General features: G+C 45.9%; 1 protein-coding gene across 1 annotated transcript in view; it reads left to right on the forward strand.

Annotated features, from left to right (window-relative positions):
• PAPPA2 (pappalysin 2) overlaps window positions 1-21,792 on the forward strand; it is a 208,223-nt gene that overhangs the window by 120,446 nt on the left and 65,985 nt on the right. The window contains exons 12-13 of the mRNA XM_066361598.1: window positions 3,586-3,721; window positions 4,194-4,410. Coding sequence (XP_066217695.1) covers window positions 3,586-3,721; window positions 4,194-4,410 — 353 coding nt within the window. The remainder of the gene's footprint in view (window positions 1-3,585; window positions 3,722-4,193; window positions 4,411-21,792) is intronic.

The raw sequence follows: 21,792 nt of genomic DNA on the forward strand, positions 1-21,792 counted from the left end.
GGGCTTTCTTAAGCCCAGACAGTTCTGCCCGAGGGAAACATTCTTTCAGCATTAACCTCACCAGTGGGCAGGGGTTAGATCTGGTAGTTAACGTGCAGGCTTTGGATGAAAAAGCAACCAAGTGTGTGGGACTGGTTTTCTACTTCTGTCTGTCGCCATCCATCCATCCATCCATCCAATCTATGTTTTCTCTTGTTTCAGAGTATTTTGTGATGGATTCACTGAGCTAATTTCGCAGGCAGTTCTTCTATCTTGAGACCACCCCTCAGTCCTGAGAATCCCTCATTTTCCTAAAAGACTCGCGACCTCCTCTCTGATGTCTAGCTATAGTGTTTCTTCTTCATCAGAGCCATGTTCATTTTACATCGCCTATGAATAACATGAATGCGTTATCCTTGTTTAAACAAATAATAACACCTTACAGATAAAGCCACAGTCCTCTTGACTTCTCAGCATCTTGGCTTTGTCTCTTGGGGCATGCCCGGTGCTCCTATCAGAGCTGAGTAGTCTCCCAGGAGGCGCGTTTGGTGTGCTTAGTCCTGATGGGGGTGGGACCAACTGTTCACATACTGCACTGGTGTGGTGATTAGAGGGGTGTCACACTTGTCTTTGCAAAGGTGGCATGGTGGTAGAATTAGTAAGAGCTTCATGGGGCCAAATTCTCTGCTTCAGTCACTACTTGTCCTTCATGTCGAGGAACATAAAATTCATTATTTTATGTGAAGAATAATCTGGACTATTATATGTATTAAAATAGCTGTGGCTTGGCTATAGAAAGAGCAACTTTTTAAAATATTGTCTTTGTTTGAATAAGGAATATACATTTACTATTCTAATTATACTGTAAATTCTAGAAGTTTATATGTACAAGAAAAGTAGGTTTTTAATAACTGTATATTGAATTGGATTTCCTGAAAGGTCTAATATAAGAGTTATATATGTATATATATAATATATATATATGTATATAACGCATTTTTCATAAATTCTACTTACACAGTAGAGATATATTCAAACCAAGAGCATCAAATGTTGCCTCTCTCTGTGGAAGTGGAACCTAGAGGGCCAATCACATTTCTATAAGTACCCATTTAAAATAGTATATATGAAGTATTTTAGTCTATACCATTCAGAAAATCACAGTTCTCTGGATACCCAAATACGCAGATTATGTTTTACTTAAAATTTTTATTTTTTTTACCCTTGTCTTCTCAAAGTATAAACAGAATAAAAAATGTAGTTTTTTTTTTTTTGGAAATAAGAATTCTTGAACACTGAGTCCCTATTAGACGACAGGCACAGTCCTCTGTGTTTTCAGGTGATGTCAGCTGACCCGTGTGGCAGCCTGGTGAGGTTGGCAGTGTGTCTGTTTCTCAGGTTTGGGGAAGAGGCACCCTAGGCTCAGAGAAGAGAGGTGATGGCTCACTCAGGTTTACCCAGTGAGTGAAGAGGGAGCCAGGAGTCCAGCCCAAGTTTCTGCCCAGCCAGCTGGCTCTCCAGAATTATGAGTTTAGTCGGTGCACTTTGTCCCGTTCTGATTGGCGATGCATGTACGTGCAGATTCAAGCTCAGCTCTGGTTCTCAGGCCCCAGGAGCTCAATGAGAGAGCCCATACTCTCCTGGCTTCCCGTTGATGTTTTGAGGCCCATGTGGTATTCAGATGAGAGCAGACTCTGGCCACCTCTTCTGGGTCGCTCTGAGAAGAGGTTCCCAAGAGCGAGCATCTCGTACCTTTCTCAGGTCCCTGTCTTCCTTCACTGTGTATTCCAGCAATCCCCTGCCTCTGTCCCCTGGGTAAGCCTCACCTGTGGCGTTTCCACTTCAGCCCTGGCCTGGAAATCCTGGCTCAGCCACTGCCCACTGCCCCCAGGAGCCGGCTTCAGGGTTCAAAGTGACCGATCTTCAAAGACCCTTAGAGCAAGGAGACGCATTGCTGGGAGACGTAGAATGAGTCGGAGGTTTTAGACGCAGGCTCTCAGGACAGAGAAATCCGCACCATTAGATCGCGCTCCACTAATTAGTTTCACGTGGGTGGTGTCTGTTTGGGGGACCCTGACAGCAGGTGGGAGGACTGGGCTCTCCTGTCTAAGGCCTCGTGGGGTAAAGCCACCAGGTGCTTGTTTAGACTCTGTCTGTTCCTGGCTCAGGAAGCGACCCAGAACTTTCTTCAGCGCTCAGGTCTCTTTTGTGGTGTGTGGAAAGGAAGAGGTCGTGGGAGTTCCCGGCGGCTTTGATGCCGCTCGCTGCCGGAGGTGAGGGCCGTGCGTGAGACCTTCAGTTACCTGACGGCGTGTTTCATGTCTAGCCCTCATCCAGCCGGGGACAAAGGACCTCGCATTGCAAGCCATAACCTAGGGGTCTGGGCATTTCTTAAGTTATAAAGGGATATTTATTACTTCAAAGAGGGGAAATGAAAGAAAGGGGGGGAAAGACACTGTAAAAAGAGAGTGTGGCTGGTCTTTCCCTCAAAGCAGGAGTGGAAGAAGGGGGACTTGTGCTGTGTCGACCACTGCAAACCATAAAACCTCCCTAATTAAGCCGGCAGCGCAAATGAACACTATAAACACAGCACCGCGGCTTGGGAAAACCCAGTCTGCGGACGAGGAAGAATTCTCGTTAAAATGGAAAACATGTTTTACTCGCCCGTCCCCTGTTTTTTAGAGGAGATCCCTGTCATTTGATGTGGCCCCTTGCTTGCACTCTGAGGACCGGTTTCCTGGGGCTTCATGACCCCCAGAGCCTGATAGACAGCTAGAGGAATGTACCCAGGCTCTAACAATGTGCCTCCCGTGTCATCAGGGAAGGGTGGAATCTCTTCTCAACAGAAACTAAGAGTAATGTTGAGCTATAGGAAAATAACTCCAAACTAGAATGACACCTGATTTCAGTGTGGAAGAGAAGCTCTCCAAGTTACAATCTCTATAATGTTTTCTTTTATATCAAAGGATTTCCAGGGAAAAGATGTCCATAGTTTACTTGGAAAGACTGTTTTATAGCTAATCAGCCTAACCATCTAGGAATATTCTTTATTTAAAAAACTAAACTTTTTTTTGTGCCTCAGTGTTGGCTTATTTTCTAGCCATGGGCAGGGCACATATGCTTGGGGCACCAGGGGAGAGATGTCCCCCATGTCATAGCTCTTGGGCTAGGTGAGAGGTTCTGATAAACATGTTCGAGGGAGATGCGGAAGAGTCATTGCTGTGCGGGTTCAGAGGCAAACCGAACGCTCGCTGGGGGACCGTCTTGCCCACTTCTCTCACTGGGGACCAGGCGGTATTGGCTGGCTACCTGGTGTTTTGTCTCTAGCAATTGCCTCTTTGAGTGATCTTTTCTGAGATAGATAGAGAAAGACTGGTTCAAGCAAAAATGATGAGGTAAAAAAGTCTCAGAAAAAGGTGGGAAGCCCAGTAGCTGAAAGTTATCTCTTCTTTCCATCTAATTCTATTTAACTCGTGGTGTGATCTTGGGAACCTTCTGTGCCTGCTCTGTGTTTTCCTCATTTGTAAGGGAGAAGGGAGTGCTCACTTCACATGTCGGGATAGCCTGGTGGGGGACAGGCTCACACACGTATGTTCTTATGCCTAGGTGTGTTTCAGTAGACCAGGCGTGGCCACAGCGATTTTTATTTTCCTGACGTCTGATGGCCTGGCATCTGGGAAACATCCGCGGCCCACAGTGACCCTCCACCTGGTCGACGTCAGCGGGAACAACCACTCTCTTGGTGAGTCTGACAGTTGCCCCCGCAGGGTCACTGGAGGACCATCCAGTAGACCAGGAGTCAGCTCCTTGTCTATCTCCGATATCAGTTGGGACCGTGCTTACGTCACACAGCGACTGAGAGAATAAAATGAATACTAGTTACAAAAAAATGGTGCTATGTCAGTGATTTTCAGTCTTTTTCATTTCATAGCATAACATAAACTAAGGACTAAAATCCTGTTGCACACCGAAAAATAAATATTTTGCCGATCTGAAAAAAAATGGGTATAATTTTGATTCGTTCTCACAGGATGGCTATTGCAGTATTGACTGTTGTCATTATTTTTATTCAGCAATCTAAGGGAAAAGAGGTCAATGCCCCTGGCTAAATAGTCAGGTACTGCATGTTTTTAAAATTCTGGTGGCACACTCGTTGAAAATCGCTGTGCCACGTGCATGGCTTAAATCCAATTCGTGTCCTTCTGTCTCTTCAGGAACCTATGAACTGTCATGCCAGCATAACCCACTGTTTGTCAATGTGACCAATCACCCGACTGTCCTCTCCCACCGGACCGCCTCCCTGCTGCTGAATTTCTCGTCCCCATCGGTGGGCATCTCAGCGGTGGCTCTGAGGATGTCCTCCCACCTGAGTCCCTCAGTCCCCAATAACTGTGTCCCGGAGCACGAGGGGCAGAATCATCAGGGACAGAGGTATGTCGTTCCCTTCTTTCCTTTATTTTTTTCCTTTTTAAAATTTTTTTTCCTGTGGCTGTGATGAGCTCCTGTCATTTCTGTACATAGCTTAGTATGTGCCGTGGGTGCTTAATCACAGAATAAAGAAATGGGTCTAAGAACTGCTAAAAAGACATAAGAGGTAAGCAAAGAACCATTGATAGAAGGCACATTTGGGTTTTATATTTTGTTTTTCATTCCTTAGGTGAGCATAATATTTTATGTAAATATTTAACATCTTTACAAGGTCTTAAAACATTTTTTTTCACATATAAAACCACTGCCTTTAAATTAACCTTGTTATATAAACTGCCAAAAATTTGCTGCCAAAAGCCAATGTTCCCTAAGCGATCTGTGTTTTTCCACTTGTTCCCACACGGATAGTGTACACAGCAGGTTTAACAATGACTTTCTGAGGCGTGTCATATAGCCTATCAGAGTTACATTTGGAAAGCAAGAATACCTTAGCTGCATGTGTCTCTCTGTGGTGGACATCGGTGATTGTCACCATGTAGAGAGAGGTTTCCTGGAATTTGGCCGCAGCTGGCGGGGGAATTGTAATCCATAGTGTTGGTTGTTGTCCCAAGGTTGGCCCTGATGGGGGGAGCATGCCAGACAATAATCTGTGCTGTAGTAGGGCTGGACTTGTTCTATGAATGGTCTGATCGGTTGGGTGGGACACTCGGTAACAAAGTTTGGTCCCTTAAAGAGTTAGGTGTCAGGCAATTGGGATCCCAGTCTCAAAAGCTGGGTCTCCAGGCAGTGCTCTGTCACCCAGAAGAGACTCTGATATCATAGGACCCAATCTAAGTATACCAGAAGCCCAGCCTTGATTAGGGAATAGGAGTAGACAGTACTAGCATAGTATTTTAGTTACCTTTTGCTGTGTAGCTTATCACAACAACTGTGGCTTATCACAGTTTCTGCAGGCGAGGAATCTGGGTGCAGATCAGCTGGGCGCCTCTGGTTCAGAGTCTCCTGTGAGGTTTCCATCAGTCTGTTGGCCAAGGCTGCCCGTAACCTCAAGGCTTGAGTGGAACTGGAGAATCCACTTCCAAGTTCACTCATGTGGCCATTGGCAGGCCTCAGAAGATCTGCATCCAAGCTCACTCACATAGGTGCTGACAGTGGGCTTGCTCACATGGGCGTGGCTCAGTTCCTACTGCTGCGTGGGCTTCTCCATAAGCCACCTGAGTGTCCTTATGACATGGCAGCTAACAATCCAAGAGACAAAGAGAACCAGAGTGTTTGAGTACACGAGGGACTGCCCAAAAGGGAAGCCACAACCTTTTTATAATGTAACATTAGATGTGACAACTCAGTGCTTCTAGTCTAGTCTGCTCCTTAGACCGGGTCTGTAAGTCCAGCCCATACTCAAGGGGAGGGCTTTGCATCAGGACATGGATCATTAGGGTCACCTTGGAGGCCGTCCACCCCATGCATTATAGTAGTTTGCAGTCCTTAAGTGCTGACTCTGCACCAGGTATCATTGTCAGCTGCTGGGACACTTGGAAGGGAGTAACAGTAAGGGGTAGAGCCAGGAGAATGTGCATTGCAACATTAGCAACTCTTAAGTCCTGTTAGTGAGCAACAGGCTTAAGATATTAACACAAGAATGTAGACTATTAAAATAACATTGTTTACTAGAATGACTGCCTCCCTCTCATGGGTCTTCAAATTACTTTCTCTCCTGGCTCTACCTCTGGCCTCAGGCCATCCAGAATTTCTTTCAGGTCCCTGAAACATGTGTTCTTGATGAGCATCATGTCTTTTGCACATAGTGTTCCTACTTTCTTGACCGCCTTCCAGTCCCTCGTCACTTCAGCTCATACTTCGCCATCAGGATTCACCTTCTTCTGTGGAGTTCTGGCAGACTCTCCCTGTTTCCGTGGGGTCTCGTGCATAGCCCACATGCTACATGAGCGAGCAGCAGTCACCCTGGGCGGGAACTCTTTATTTACTTGCTGTCCATTCCACTAAACTCTGAGCTCCCCACACTGGGAATTCTGCTCAGTCTGTCCCAGTACCTAGCAGAGGGGCCTGGCACCTAATAGGGATCAGAAACTGCATCTCTGGTGAAGACTTCATCTCTTAATGCTCTGTGGAACAGAACTGAACCAGCAAGCCAGAGATATAGGGGTCACAGCCTCTGTAGACCTGGGGAGGGGAATTCTCACCATCGCAGCTGTGACGGTTTTCACAGAGAAGCTGATTAACTGTGATGGCTGCTGCAGTGCTGCTGGTTCTCCACCTCTTTTCACTTGGCACTGGGGGGGGGGGGGCAAGTTTCCCGTGCATGCATGCAAACCAGGAGGAACAAGAGATGATTCTCCAGTTACACAGAGGCTATCTGAAATACACAAGCAATTCCAAACCACATGTGACCAACAGGAACTGTGCAAAGTGGCTTGTCCTTCTCTTCCAGCAAATCAGTGCAATAGAGTACGTTTTGATACACAGGGAACCTAACAGAGCCCATAGATTTGCTTTGTGAACCTTTAAAATCTGAATCCCTTGGTACTTTCAAAAACTAGAAGAAGTCTTTTTGCATTTTTGTGTCAGTCACAGTTGTAGATGTAGATAGACCATGATATGAAACCCTCAAATTCTGGACATAGTGAGAGGAAGTCCTGGCTACCTCCTTCTTACCCCTTATGACCTGAATGCCATTAATACTAAAATGGGCAAGGGACAGTTGACAGAGGCCTGGTGGTAGGAAGATACGTTATCCATTTTGTATTTAACCAGTAATGACCAACAACTGCCTGACTGTCCTACAACACTGCACCTTCAAACCAGCCTGACTGGCCCCCAGGGTCTCAGCTGAGAGCCAGCAAACCTAAGTCTGCCTCTCCAGTGATGTTCCCAATCCTTGGCTTGGACCCATTGGCTTTGAGCTCTCTCTTTATCTTGTTTCCCATTCTGTTATGGTGGCTACCCAGTTTATGACCCTTTGGGCTTGGTGTACTGATAACGAACCCCTTCGTCTTGCAAACCAAATTTAGTGTTCCAGGTTTTGGCCACCAGTGCTCACTAAGAGCTCAATTCCTTTTTACTTTTCAGCTGTTTCCAGCTGTAGCCACTTTATTTAGGGAAGGGCCCTGCATAACCTGCCACAGCCTCTCATGAGCTAGAGTATCTGGTAGACCCCCCAACCAATCCAGGACTGTGTTGAGGACGTGGGGTAGTGGGAATCAACTCTTTGATTAATGCAGTGGGATTCTAATAGGTCACTTTTCCTATAAGTGGATTTGCTTGCAGATAACCAGAACACCTATTATCAACTTTAGAAACTCAAGTTTAGAAGGATTCTCTAATAGAGAATCACTGATGGACAGGTGGTTTCTCCTACAAAAGTATTTTGTTCTTCCAGTTACATGACCCAGTGGAAGCATTGATTATAACTTCAATGTTACAAGCATTGATTGTAACAACAACAACTTCTTCTTCTTCTTCTTCTTCTTCTTCTTCTTCTTCTTCTTCTTCTTCTTCTTCTTCTTCCTTCTTCTTCTTTCTTCTTCTTTCTTCTCTCTTTCTTCTTTCTTCTTTCTTCTTCTTGTATCGGGCCCTCAGTGTGGAATATTCGGAACATTACCTCTTTTCCCAGGGCAAGGGCTCATGTCAGTGGCTAAAACTTCCAACTGCTCACCTCTTTTCCGTGTTTGTACTTTTCCTCCTATTGATTTTCCTTCCTGCTGGCTCTGGAAAAGGTTGAGAATGCAGTGGAACCTTCCAAACAATTGTGCTTCCTTTGCTTTTTCCTTGTATTGCAAACCTGTCTGGCTTTCTATCATTTGATGCTAAATAATCAGTTGTATAACTGTCTGTGACTATTCTGTCTTTATTAGGTTGGTACCTCCTGCCAACTCTCTTGCCCCTTTAAATGCTTCTGTATTTTGTATTCTGCTTTATCTGGAATTAAAATTTCCATCCCTGCTTTCATTTTATTTATATTTGTTGGATAAATATTTGCCCTTCTTTTATTTTTAACATTGCTTCACTCCACCGTTTACAAAGACACTGTATAAAACTGCTCTAAGCTTTTATTCTGAAAACTTATCTCCTGGCCTCATGCCTCTAGTATTCTTTGGGACTCGGTAGCATTTTTACCTTTGGGACATTTATCTCATGGGATCCTGTGGCATTTGACAATTCTCCCCCCTCTCCCATTCCACCCCACCAAAATCATTCCACTCCCTGACCCAAAGTCTTGGGAGAGTGAAGACGGGTGGTACCGGGGAGGACTGGCGGATGGAGAAGAGTGAACACGCTGGGATATGCATGGTGTCGCCGAAACTCGGGGGGTGAGCACTGCTGGGCCAAAGTTCTGTTTGACATTACATGTGGCAAAAGCAAGGCAAGGAAACCGTGCAGGAGTCAGGAAGAGACATCTTTCCTTCTGCAATATCTCTGCAGTTACGCCTTCTGAGAATCAGGATGTCGTGTTAACCCTTTGAGTAGTGAGTATTTTTCATGCTCACTGACCCCTGGGAGTGAGGTGTTTTTTTTTTTCAAAAAATAAAATTAGTTCCAGTTCCAGTTTTATTAACTTAAAATCATGTTTGTTTGAAAACCAATTTATGGAAACAAGAACATACATTTACTGCTCCAGCTCCAAGTTTAAAGACGTACATGTACAATCGTACTCTGGATGGTCAGGAGGCATGAGGACGTACATGAATGTTCGTGCTACTCAAAGGGTTAACTGGCAAATAGCAGTGTTTACAGGGCCCATCTCTGGGCAGTGGAGGGTGGATTTGGAACTGAGAGGGAAAACATTGATAACTGGCAGAATAACCCATGTCAACAAAGAAGAAACCCCCTTTCTCTGTACCTTTTACGTCTCAGATCAGTTTTTGTTTTGTTGTTGTTGTTTCTAGCTTTAATAATAAGACCACTTTTCAATATAACTTCTAAGTAGATTGACCTCACTGGAAATGCACATTTTCTTTTTTTAATGTTTTGAACTTATTTGAAGTCCAAGGCAAACATAAAATGAAGTATCTCATTAGCTTGTTCAGTAGAAAGACCCTTCTGATTGAGATGGAAAACCAGTAATAGATACTCATAAATGTAAAATTATAGTGGGTCCTGAGGTTAACCTTGAACTATAGCTTATCAAAGCCAAGTATTCTAACTTAAAATTGAGTGGGATACTAATCTTTTAAAATGAGTATCTGTGTGGAAACCTGGGTTCTTCCTTCTCTCTCTTGTTCTTACCCACTTTGTATAGTCATGCTTCGACCCTTTTTATCTTTGTGGGAAAATTGATAGCTGATTGGCATGACAATTTAAATCTTAATACAGTGACTGTGTATGTGTGTGTGTGTGTGTGTGTGTGTGTGTGTGTGTGTGTGTATACCTTGTATATACATTGCTATACTTCATGTAGAAGAAAAGCTTCTGAAAAGTTTAAGGTAAATTGATTTGGAAACTTATTCTCTATGGTGTGTTTATCTATATGGGTCTGTGTATAGAAAGAGACTATGCATCATTCAGAAATGTTTATTAAGAGCCTCCCGTGAGCCAGGAATCATTTTCAGTTGAAGGCAGAGACGCAGAATTCACCTTACTTGAGATTAGCACAGCTAAGACTAGAATCCAAGTAATTTGTTTTTTGCAAGAAAGGTTTCATTATATGAATGGAAAACTGTTTTGGAAATACACTTGTGTCTACTGCTACCCAAGAAACCCGGCTACCCTCCCTCGCACTGCGTTTGGATTGGGGTAACCAGAGTTTAACTGACCCTACTAAGGAGAGCCTATAGTTGAGATGTGTTTATGTAAATGGCATGTTTATTTTGAGGAAACCCTGAAACCAAAAAATGTCGATGTGGGCTCCAAGTAACGCAGGTACGCTAGTGATCTTTGATGAAGTAGGTGAAAAAGGCTGGAATTGAAAACATACGTGGGCCTTTGGGGCAAGTTCAGGAAATGAATTTCTAGATTAGAGCAATTTTATGGGCAGAATCTAGGGGATTTGGGATCATTAGAAAAAAAAAGAAGTTTTGACTCAGCTCCAATGGGGTCCTAGCCCAGACCAAAAAAAAAAAAAAAAAAAAAAAAAAAAAAAAAAAGAATCTTAATCCTCAGAAGAGAGAAATTATGAGGAAAATATTTCACTCTTTTGGAGATTATACATGCAGGTAAACCATCAGGGTGACCTACGATTTTGAAAGCCTGGTTTATGTGTGTATTAGTTTTCTGTGGCTCTGTCATGATGTTACTGCATACTTGTCAGCTTAAACTAGCACACGTGGATACTCACAGTTTAGACTTCAAGCTTTTAGACCAGGATTGACTGGGTCCTGTGTAAAGTTCAGTGAGGTTCCAGCAAGGGCTGGGTTTTCATCTGAAGGTTCAAGTGGGGAAGGTCACATGAGGGTTGGCATTTGGTTCCAAAAGACTGAGGGTCTCAGTTTCCTGCTGGGTGTGGCACAGAGGTGCCCTCAGCTCTTTGTCACATAGCCCTCTCCGTTGGCCAGCTCTCAACTGATCACTTGTTTCTCCACAGCCATCAAGAGAGACAGCCTCTCTTCAAGAACACCTTTCCATCTTAGGCGACATAATCAGAAGTGACATTGTTACCTTTGCCATATTCAGGTGGTTAGAAGCAAGTCACTGGCCCTACCCACGTTCCAGTAGAAGGAACGACACAACGGTGTGGATTCTAGGAGGCAGAGGTCACACCCAGCACAATGCGTTAGCTCGGGCTGCTTGAGTGTGTGCGTGTATCTCGGATCCTTACAGAGGCCCACACTATACTTACATAGTTTTCATTTACTACACTGCTTGGGCCATGTGGGACATGTGAGGAATTTTCATGTAGGACAGAAACACGAGGGAAGAACAGGAATTCCAAAGAGTAAGGTCTTCTCATAGGAATTCACCAATTCTTGGTAGGCTAGATTGTCTAAGTCGCCTTCTACCAGAGAACATCCTCTCCATTTTCTAGATAGATCGCATTTATTTAATGAGTGGATCATATCCACATTTTATTCCCAAGTTCATTTTCCCGGTACCCTGAAGCCTGAGCCACCTGCAGAGCCCCTGTCTCCATGGCTCAACTGGAATTACTATAGTATTTGTTCATGTAAATTTAATTAGTACTATCAGTTTGTTTCCTAGAAGATCTTGAAATTATATATAAAACCGAAAAATTTAAAAAAATTGTGCTTATTTTTCAAATAATCTGCATGTTGGCTATTTTCATAATGTTGGATAACTGAGAGTTTCTTGTTTTACTAGTGTGGTCCAGTGTGTAAATGTGTGTGTGTTTCACTTTATGCAAGGCAATTTATTAGAAAAGGTCAATGTACATTAAATTATTTAACTAAATTTTAAAATGATTTAACTCTTAAAATGATAGTGCTATTATTATAAAGTATTATTTTTAAGGAAAAAACATTTGTTTTTAAAGAGCAGTATCCAAGAATTTCTTCTCTCTTTTTCCTTTTGTTTTTCCTGCCTCAATCTGCAATTTCCTATTTTCTTAAAGCAAGCTAAGCATGAACACGTGACGTCTGCACCTCCCCAAGCACACCTGTCACCACCGGGCTATCTGTCCATCATCACCCAGGACAATCAGAGTCTGCCTTGGACTCCCCTCCTTCCCCACGATTTATGGGCAGATCATTCTGGGAAAAGGAAGATGTTCTAGAAACCTAGGGAACAATTAAATCTGAGTGAAGAAAAGCAGAATGATTCTATATTCAAGGCAACAACTTTTAAACAGAATGTGCCTTGTACATTAAAAAACTTTTTGTACTGGGCTATTATTATTGTGGACATCAGAATAACAATAATATTGGAGTTCAAGCTTCTGACTCTTGTATATGGAACATGGAAATGCACGTCGATATTATTAACATACTTGCTTTTTTTTTTTGGTGTTGTATGTGCTTGTATAAAGAAGAGGATTGTGTAATTTAAAAAAATAGAGTAGTCAAAGAATATTGTAGCTCTGGTTTGGTTTGGATGCTCAGGGCTCGCAGAGACCTACAAATTTACATACATGGGCACTAGTTTAGGCACCGTTGTTAGCTCTGGGCAGCCTCTGTTCTTCAAGTTCTGTTTCTTGAAACAGGAACTACCAAAAGTAAATAATACAGAAAAGAAAAACAACAGCTATCACCACTAACTCATAATTTTGTTTGCAATTCATGAACTACAGTGACATGCAAAGTTGATGCCATCTCAGGCCGACTCACCCCACCTGCCTGGCCTCCTCAGAGCCCTGCTTCAGTGGAACCCTGTGTTGTGGCACAAAAGATGTCTTTGGCCTGAGAAAGCTCTTCTTGAAAAGGTGGACCTGCTGACTGAGAACAGAGCATGTATCACTTGTGAAGTGCAGAGGATTTCTGGGCCACCGTCCGTTGTCCGTGCCGAACCCACTGTAGACATGGGATTTCGGTTGAGGGTGGAAGGATGTGGTAGAAAGGAAGTCAGCTTTCCCAGAGAATTGTGGCAGGACATGGCTGCGTTTGCCATTTGGGAGCTGTTGGGACTCAGGTATGAAAGCGTGCTTTCTTGGTCATGCTGTAGAGCGCAGCTACGGTTGGACCAGAAGGTAAGGCCTCTGAGCCCCAGCACAGGCGCCTGCAGCCCAAGTGCAGCTCAGGGCCCTGGCATTCTGTCCCTGCCGTGATCAGGGTGTGAGCCTGCTCTAGGGCACGGGATTGCTCCGTCCCTGTTATCCGTCATTCTGCTCCATGCCTCATTATTCCCTGGAACCCTCATTGCTGCTGCTTGACCAGCTCTTACTGCACTTCCATTGTTTGGAGCTCAGACTGGAAATGCTAGCACTTTCTCTTCCTCCTTGGCCTGGCCTCTCTGTTCCTGACTTGTCCTGTGCAGAATGTTCAGATCACCTGTCTTTTGCTGGCCTCACACAGTGAAGCGCTTCTTCCTTCCTTGCGCAAGGACTGCGTGTGAAAACATTTGTGTATTGTCTGGCTCCTCATCTGTCAGTTTTAGGAGAGGAGTTCCTTTTAATGCTCCAGGATGATGATCTCTCTCGCTGCAGGGAAGGAAAGGCATTATAGAAATGTGGGTTGCATTTCTACTCCTTTGATTAGCTTCTTCCCCGAAGCAGTTTAGCAAATGAAAGTTGAATCTGTTTTTGTTTCCTAAGCAGGGAAAAAATTGCAACTGCTCAGTTGTTTCCTAGGATTCTTGCCCAACTTCCTTACCCAGAATGATTTTTCCATACAATAGAGGGAAGGAGGAGAATCCACCCAAGAGGATTCTGAGGGCCCTGGCCGGTGATAGACAGCCTTGGTGGATGACAGGTCTTCTTGGGGAGGCACCACGAGCTGTTTGAGTCTTTTCAACTGTTTGCTCTCATGGGGTTATAGGGGAACAAAGAGGAGGTCATGGACATGATCTCATTTAGGCAATTGTTGGAATACGGCTAGAGTGTTCTAGAACTAGCCTTTATTAAAATGTCACCTTGTCTGAGATGGCTTTTAGCGGGACCCATCCTGAGAACCAGTTGAGTGACAGCTTCTGGTGGGAAGCTAGGAACTGGCGCACACAGCTTTGGCGGACTTGGGGTTGGTGTCTACCTCTAAGGAATTGGCTGGTTTTGAAACTGACTCCATGGTGCCTTATCACAGTGTCTGAAATTTCACTTCTTAGTGTTGCTTTTTTCAAGTCTTGACACTCTGTAGAGGTTTCTTTTAAAATCGCAAAAAAACGTTTGATAAAAGTAGAAATGTTTTAAGCCATTATCGACTGTTTATACCAGGAGTATTCTCTTATGGATGTTAACAGCTCAAAACCAGGCCAGGGCTCTGCTGGAGGGTGCCCCGGGGTGGGTACCAGGAGGGCATGAGATGCAGAGAGGAGTGCTAGAAGGAGAGATGAGTTTAAAATGCCACCTGCTTTCCCATTTTGCTCAGGCCTGGCCTATCCTCATGGTCTCCATTCACGGCAGCTGGTAGAGAGAGCATGGAAAACAAAAACAAACCAATATTTCTGGGTTCTGTCATTTTGCCAGCCTGCCAAGTGGATGGACACTGTTGACAGATGTGACCATAAGTTCTGGTTGGAATTATGCTCTGGCTATGTCTGGTTCTGTGTAGCCATGACCATGGAGGCAGAGGGAGCGTGGTGATTGGAGTGGCGGCAAGCCCAGGGCCCAGACCCCTGCCTCTTGCTTTTGGCTGCACAGTTTCATCATGTGATTTCCGGAGCACCCGTTCCCTTCCTTGGGGCTTCATTTCTCCAGGCACACATTGTAAGGTATTTTTCCCCGCTGAGAAGGAAGGAAGGGGCCAGAGCCACCAAGTGTGGAATAACAAAAGGCTTTATTAAGTACAGCGCATCTCCCGCCCGGAGAGGTTCCCTGGCCCCGAGGAAAGATGGAGGCCAGGGAAGTTGCAAGGATTAAACCACGTGGGAGATATTTAAAGGGGTTTCTCTAGGGAAGTTGAGCTAATATGTCGTGGTGAAATCTCACTGGCTGGCAGACGGTCGCTTTTTTCCAAAGGGTTCCTGCGAAGCTTCTTTTGGCGCACTTGGTTGTGGGCGGTCCTAGCCAAAGTTCTCGGGCCTGGATTCCTCACGTGACCATCCCCCATTATCCACCGACCTTACACACATGAGCCGTTGATGCTGCAAGGCTGGGAGTGCCTGGGAGAGCAAGAGAACAGAAGGGAGTCATCTTCCAAATCTGATGTCAACCAAGAGCTGACAAATTCTGGGGCACTGCGGTGATGGGAACTGCCTGAAGCTTCCGTCGGGGAGTCCAGAAACTTGATCAGGAAAGGAAGCCAAGGGTGAGAGGGAAAGTCCCAGAGGGGCCCTGCTTGTGTCTGAGGTTCTACTTAGGTAAACGGGGAACTCATTCAAGGTGTGGCTTGCAAATCCTCGAGACCTCAACGTACACATCGTTTACGTATAGCCACGGAGACACCACCTACCCCCTCTTCCTGCCCCAGAGGGGCCACTCCAGCTACACTGCAGACAGCCGCTCATGCCCACTCAACGTCATTCACGGGGCTGTGCTGTCCCTTCCCTTAACCCACGTTTCCCAGTCCCCCAGGCGTGGCCTGAGAATGTGGCCGGGGAAGTGTCACTCCTGAATGACCGTGCAGTCACCTGGGGGCCGCGGCGACCACTCCTCACTCCAAAATACCCCACGTGGAGGAGGCTCCTTGCTCCACAAGCTGCAGGAAAAAGTGTATCTATCTCTGGCTGTCATTCCTGACAGGTGCTGTGGCTCCCTGCTGGTTAGCCATTCGACTCTTCCTAGGGTCTTCCACCTGTTTTATGGTCTACGTTAACATCGTGGGTTCTGAAACTTGGCAACACAGGGCTTTGGAAAGGGAGTGCTTTTGGCTGTGTGATGTCGGTCTGTTTCTCTTTAGAAGGACAGGGGGCATTTGGATGGGACGTCGAGTGTTGCAGTCAGGTGTGTTAAGAACTGTGCCCAGAATCAGAAAGGAGCAAAGCAAATTATCCAGGACTGGAGCCACCAGAGTCCAGTCCTGAACTTCCGAATAGGTCACATTCTCGAAAGAGATGGACATCTCCCGACAGGGACATTTTAAGGGGCCATCTCTGGGCAGGGACATCTATACAGAGGCAGTGGCACACCCAGTTCCCCAGGTGACCAGAATGAAAGGATGCGTCAGCTCAGGGCAGTGCTTTACTGTCACTCAGTCACGGGCGGGAAGATCAAGCGCTACTACTGAGAGTCCTCTGTCACTCTCCGATGAGAATCTTCAGACAAGAGCTTGTATCAATTTTCCCTTCCCCTTTGGTATGATCCTTCGGTGAAGCTCCTTGAAGTACCAGCATGGCTCTGCCCCAGGAGGCTGACGGTCCAGGTCCCGTGGAACAGCGATGGGGCCAGAGTGAGGAGGAGGCAGCGTGGTGTGCTGGCACGGAGACCCTCTCCCATTGTTCTGGTTTGGAGAAAGAGCAAAGCTCTCTAAGGATGGATGCTAGCACCGTTATTTGGTTTTGCTGTTGGGGGTGGGAAGATTAATGAGGACTTGGTCTCTTCCAGTCCACTCTGCATTCCGTCCACCGTCTGCTGCCAAGTGCAGAGCATACATTCCTTCTTAGCCCGCACCCTCTCATTTCAATACGAACCCATAAAACACAGTGGGGGAGTGGAGAGATATATGATCCTTTTTTACTAGTTAACCTTAAAGGGGCTGCTTCTGCAGAAGCTGCTGGCCTCGCTCTTGGGTCAGTGGCGGCACTTCTTGGATAAATGGATCGCAATCTTGTGTCGAACAAAACAGCTGAAAAGTCGAGGCATTGAGCAAAAACTTACACTGGGCAAGAAAGCTCGCGTGAAACTCTTTGTTGGTTTCTCCACCACATCCTGCCCATTCGTGGCTTTCTGGACTCCTACCCCAATACCACCAGCACCTCATCTATGAAATGAAATATCATGTTAGAGCTGGAAGGGGCCTTCGAGAGAACTTGGTTCAACCCTGTCATTTTACAACGTTGCAGAAAAAGGGCCAGAGTTGTTAAGAGGCTTACCCAAGGTCGCAGAGATAAGCACTGGCAAGCCAAGACCAGAACCCAGGCCGTCTGGGTTCTGCTCCTTCCTGCATCATGCCATGCCACGCCACGCCACGCCATGCCACGCCATTCCATTTCTCCTGAACCGGCCTAGATTCTGGGTGTTGAATAGCAGTCGGCCTTTTCTGGCAGCCCAAGGGAAGATGGCATATTGGCTAGGAAAGGTCACGAGCTAATGTCATCCTGCTTTTGAGTTCATGCCCAAGTTTAATTAAATGCTTCTTTGTTTCTCTATTGTCGTTTTAGTGTGGTAGAAAGTTCTGGAATACCCCATTATTTCTTTTGGTCTCAAGTTTCCTTAGTTGAACAGCCTTTAAGGTGCGTTTATGTGTTAACAAGCTGTGGATCCCCTAAGCTCACTGTTAGAGGTCACCCCCTTCCCCACCCCCAGCAGTTATATGTAGGAAATGGAGTCCTTCACTCACAATCTTCCATCCACTCTCATATGGGAGAAATGGGACGATGGGTTCTGACGGACTCCAGACTATTGTCATAGCCTCCTAGAATTCCTCCAGGGTGGCTCAGACCCTTAGGAGACCTTGGACCAAAACAGAGGGGAAGCTGCGGACAGGACAGCCCGGACTTTGCCTATCCATCAGGAGTCACCCACCTTCCCACATGTGGGTCTTGGCTGAACGCTATGCCAGCTTCCCTCTAGTGGCCTCAAGGAACGGAAGACTAAAAAAAGCAAATGTGCTTGGTTTGGCATGCCCTGGGGGACAGCTCAAGACAGGTTTGTTAGTGGGTCTGTCCGCTCCCTCCGCAGAGAATGCTACCTGCTTACTGGTGTCAGCCTTACCTGTCCCTCGTCAACCACTGGGCGGCACAGGAGAACTTTGGGAGTGTGCCTTAGTCTGTCTTTAAATACAAATGTTCACCTTTTTCAGTATAAGTTCTCCAAATGTATGAGTCAAAATTGAAGAAACCCATACATACTGAATTTTCTTCAGTAAAATAAAATGCTTAGTTCTCAGAGGCAAAGGGGAAATGGGGATTTCTGTCTAGGTTTTGAGAGTGACGTCGGGCCCTGTGTCCTGTCTGAATAGCACCAGAGGTGACGTTCCAGGATGTTATTTATCTCTTTTGTTTTCCCCAATCCTGCTCTTTCATGGATGTCAAATCCTACCCACTGATGAAACTTTCTCTGAGACAGCGTGGCTGTATAACCAACCAGTAACACATGACTTCATTACTTTCTCTCTTCCGCTGTATTGAGTGTTTCTTCAGTATGAGGGGAATGTTTCATGATTTTGATGTATCTTGTGGCTTCCACGTGATAATTTGTGCTTAATACATTAAAGCGGGGATCAAGCAGTGGGACCAGTTCCTCCTGGCCCCAGCCTTGTTATTTTATAGTCTTGGCCTATGGAATTTATTGACACCTCTCAGGTCCCCTGTATCCAGACCTTTATGGTGCCGGGTTTCACTCCTGGTGAAAACAGACCAATCACGTTGAAACTTAAAAACTCACAGATGCCAGGATCTCCCTGCAGAGCTAGAAAGTTAAAGCCTCCAGGGGACAAAGTCTGGATGTCTATGTTGTATAACCTTTGCTGAGTGTCGTGCATGCCTGTGATTGAGGAGGCGCATGGCATAGAGGTCACCCTTTTATGGAACTGTGTCACCGAGGGGTCCTGAGTACAGGTGTCCCTTACAGACCCCGAGGAGAGCCCAGGAGCTAGCCACGGTTACGGTGGGCAGGCAGCAGCCAGCGGCCGGGTGTGATTTCTAAGGTTCCTCCTGACTTAAAAAATTCCATCAGGAGAGACTCATTCCTTTGGCTTCCAACTTTTGTCCCCTGTTAATATGGAAACACCTGTGAATCACAGCGGACCGGGTTCATCACATGCCTACCTAAGAACACGTTGTGATGAGGTGTAAGGAGAGATCTGGAAAAAGTGGGTGGGAGGATGAGGAGCCGCTGCCAGAGGAGGGAACACTCTCAGCAGGGCGCCCTGCGGACACCACGGCCGACCGCTGGACCAATGTGCCCGATTCAATTCGCTGTTGTTTAAGAGACAGCTGCTCAACATGGAGACAGGCTGTTAAATAATCTATGCTTCTGTCCTCGGCTGCCCTGCCAAGGAGCTTCGTGGCTCACCCTGGCCTACGCCGCTAGCTTTTGAAGGGAGAAAAAAGCCAGAGGGAAGCGAGCAGCCTCGCCCCAGAGTGATGGCCTGCGGTCCCGCTGGCCCAGGCGGCGCAAGCGCACTCCGAGCCCCAGCCACCCAGCGGAGGACTCTCCCCGGGCTCACTGTGTGGCCTCCACCCCGTCTCCAGACAGCTTCGGTTTCCTTGTATGTCAAACCAAGATAAACACCCAACTTCCCACCTCTCGGGGCACTGCAAGCTTTTCTGCCGCCTCCTGTCATTAACATGTGTCCAGAGACCCTAAGAAGAAAGCTTTGGAGACCTTTCAAAAACGACGTTTCCTCTTCGCATTATCTCTGCGATGTCGTGCGGCAGCGCCGCCGGGTAGAGAGGCGGCTTCAGGAGTGGATGGCGAGCTGGGGCCCCGGCTCTGCTCAGAAAGGCAGTGTTTGTAGTGGAAGAGAAAGAAACACAGAGGGCTTTGGGGTTGAGGTGTGAGTGAGAAAAGCCTACAATTGGTACCAGATGCCATCAGAAGCTAACGACCTGACAAACACCATCCTCATAAAACAAATTCCTTAAAAAGGAAGCAAATGGAAATCTAAGCTAGTGAAAGAATTCGCCACCACTGCCCTAAAACCATTTCTCACTTCATAAACAGGTCTGGGCTCAGTAGATTTTTTTTTTTCATCTTGGTTTTATTTCATGTCACCTCCCCCCCCCCAACCCACCCCCGGCCTGTGTTCCCCTGTCTCACTCTTCCTCCCTCCTGCCAACGCTGGATGGACTTTGCACACCATTGGTAGTCATGGCAACGGTAGCGCATGGCACCCCATCCTGACTGGAGGAGGGCTCATTCACAGGATGAGTTTTGTGTTGTATCTCAGCATGGATCTGTCCCCAATGGCGACATGGCAGAATTGGACAGCATCGCTGAAAAACAGCACGTGCTATTTCACATCAATTTCTTGGCAATAAGCTGACCCAAACCACAACTGTTCACGAGTCTCTGTTTCCCAGCACTCTCTCTGCTTAACAGGCTGAAGAAATAATATGTTTCGTGGCCGTGAGGGCCTGTAGCATCTGCGGAACTGGAAGCGTGTCAGCATCCCCGATGAGGTGTTTTGACCTCATCCCAGGAGGGATAGTTGGGTTCAGATCCCTTCTTTTGGTAGGCTGAACAGAGACTCAGAGGCAAAGATGTATTTCCTGTCTTTCCTGCACAATTATCAGCTTTGTGTTTGGGGGATTCCTGCTCACAATTAACAACCCCCTTCAACTCATATATTTTCCCCTCTGTGGGGGCTCTTATCCCTTCATCCATACCTAAAAAGCATAGATAAAAAAGTGAGAATATGTCACTGACATGTGACTTTAGTCCTGTGGGTACAAGATCAGGGGCAGCAACTCTAGCATATTCAGATCAAATCCATCTCTTTTTTTGGGGGGAACTAGTGATTTTTAACTCAGTTCTCAATTATTTCAGGGCAGTATGTGCAATGACATTTTATTTTCCACCTTCTTATATTGTTGCCCTTTGATAAAGTCACTGGCCACTTCTATAATTCAGGGGAAAATAAAGCAAATTGATGATAATGAAATCAATCTAGTCATTTTGGCTAATACTTAGTATCACTGCCACAACTTTAAGAGCAAGAAAATATCTTGTTGGTCCCTCCCACTAGACTTCTGAGTTCCTTAAGGAATGCCAGTACTCAGACCACTACCTTGCCAACCGTACGTACTCAGTAAATACTTCTTAATGAATAAATGAATGAATGAATGAATGAATGAATTTAAGGAATGCCAGTACTCAGACCACTACCTTGCCAACCGTACGTACTCAGTAAATGCTTCTTAATGAATAAATGAATGAATGAATGAATGAATGAATTTAAGGAATGCCAGTACTCAGACCACTACCTTGCCAACCGTACGTACTCAGTAAATACTTCTTAATGAATAAATGAATGAATGAATGAATGAATGAGTAGGGCAAGATGGCCAACTCATTTTTAGTAATAATATATTTGTATTTCAGTTTCCCATCTGCCACTAGAAAATTGAACATAGTTCCCATTTTGAGAGCTATTGACTTACTTTGCTGTCTGTTTAGGAGACATTTAGATACCAATTGCCTTGTGGAACAAAGGATGAGTTATTAACTGAAGAACAAGCAAATGCATCTATGATTATAATGCAAGGTGGAGGAAATGAGGTATTAGAAGAGAATATTACTTATTTTTACATTTTCCTGGGAAGCTCAGAGTAGGAAGATACTGGGAGGGCTCCTTATTGAAGGAAGGTCTTTTAGGAATCTCAGCAAACTGAGCAAATGTGCAGACATGGGAAAATTAAAAAGTGTGGGTGGCTAACAGAAAACAGCCCACTGTGGGTGGGTCCTGGGCCGTTTGTAGTGGAGCTGGAGAGGGGATTCACTGGAACAATGCAGTGACAGCCCCCGTGGGATGGGCAGCATTACTACCCTCATCTTGTGGGGGAAGGAGTGAACAACTCAGCCGAAATCCCACAGGGAGTAACCGGGGTCCCAGTTCAGGCGGTGAGGCTATTTCCTCTGTCACGTCCTGATTGATGTTATGGTCCAGGCTGAGTCTCCCTGACCTGTGGTGAGTTCAGCTCTCCTGTTTCTGGTTGATTGTCCCTGGAGTTCCAGGCCGCCGTCTTCCTCTGCTGAGAAGTAGTCCTGGGAGCCCAGTGTCCAGC

The sequence above is a fragment of the Saccopteryx leptura genome, chromosome 2 (genome assembly GCF_036850995.1).
Source record: "Saccopteryx leptura isolate mSacLep1 chromosome 2, mSacLep1_pri_phased_curated, whole genome shotgun sequence".
NCBI classification, from domain to species: Eukaryota; Metazoa; Chordata; class Mammalia; order Chiroptera; family Emballonuridae; genus Saccopteryx; species Saccopteryx leptura.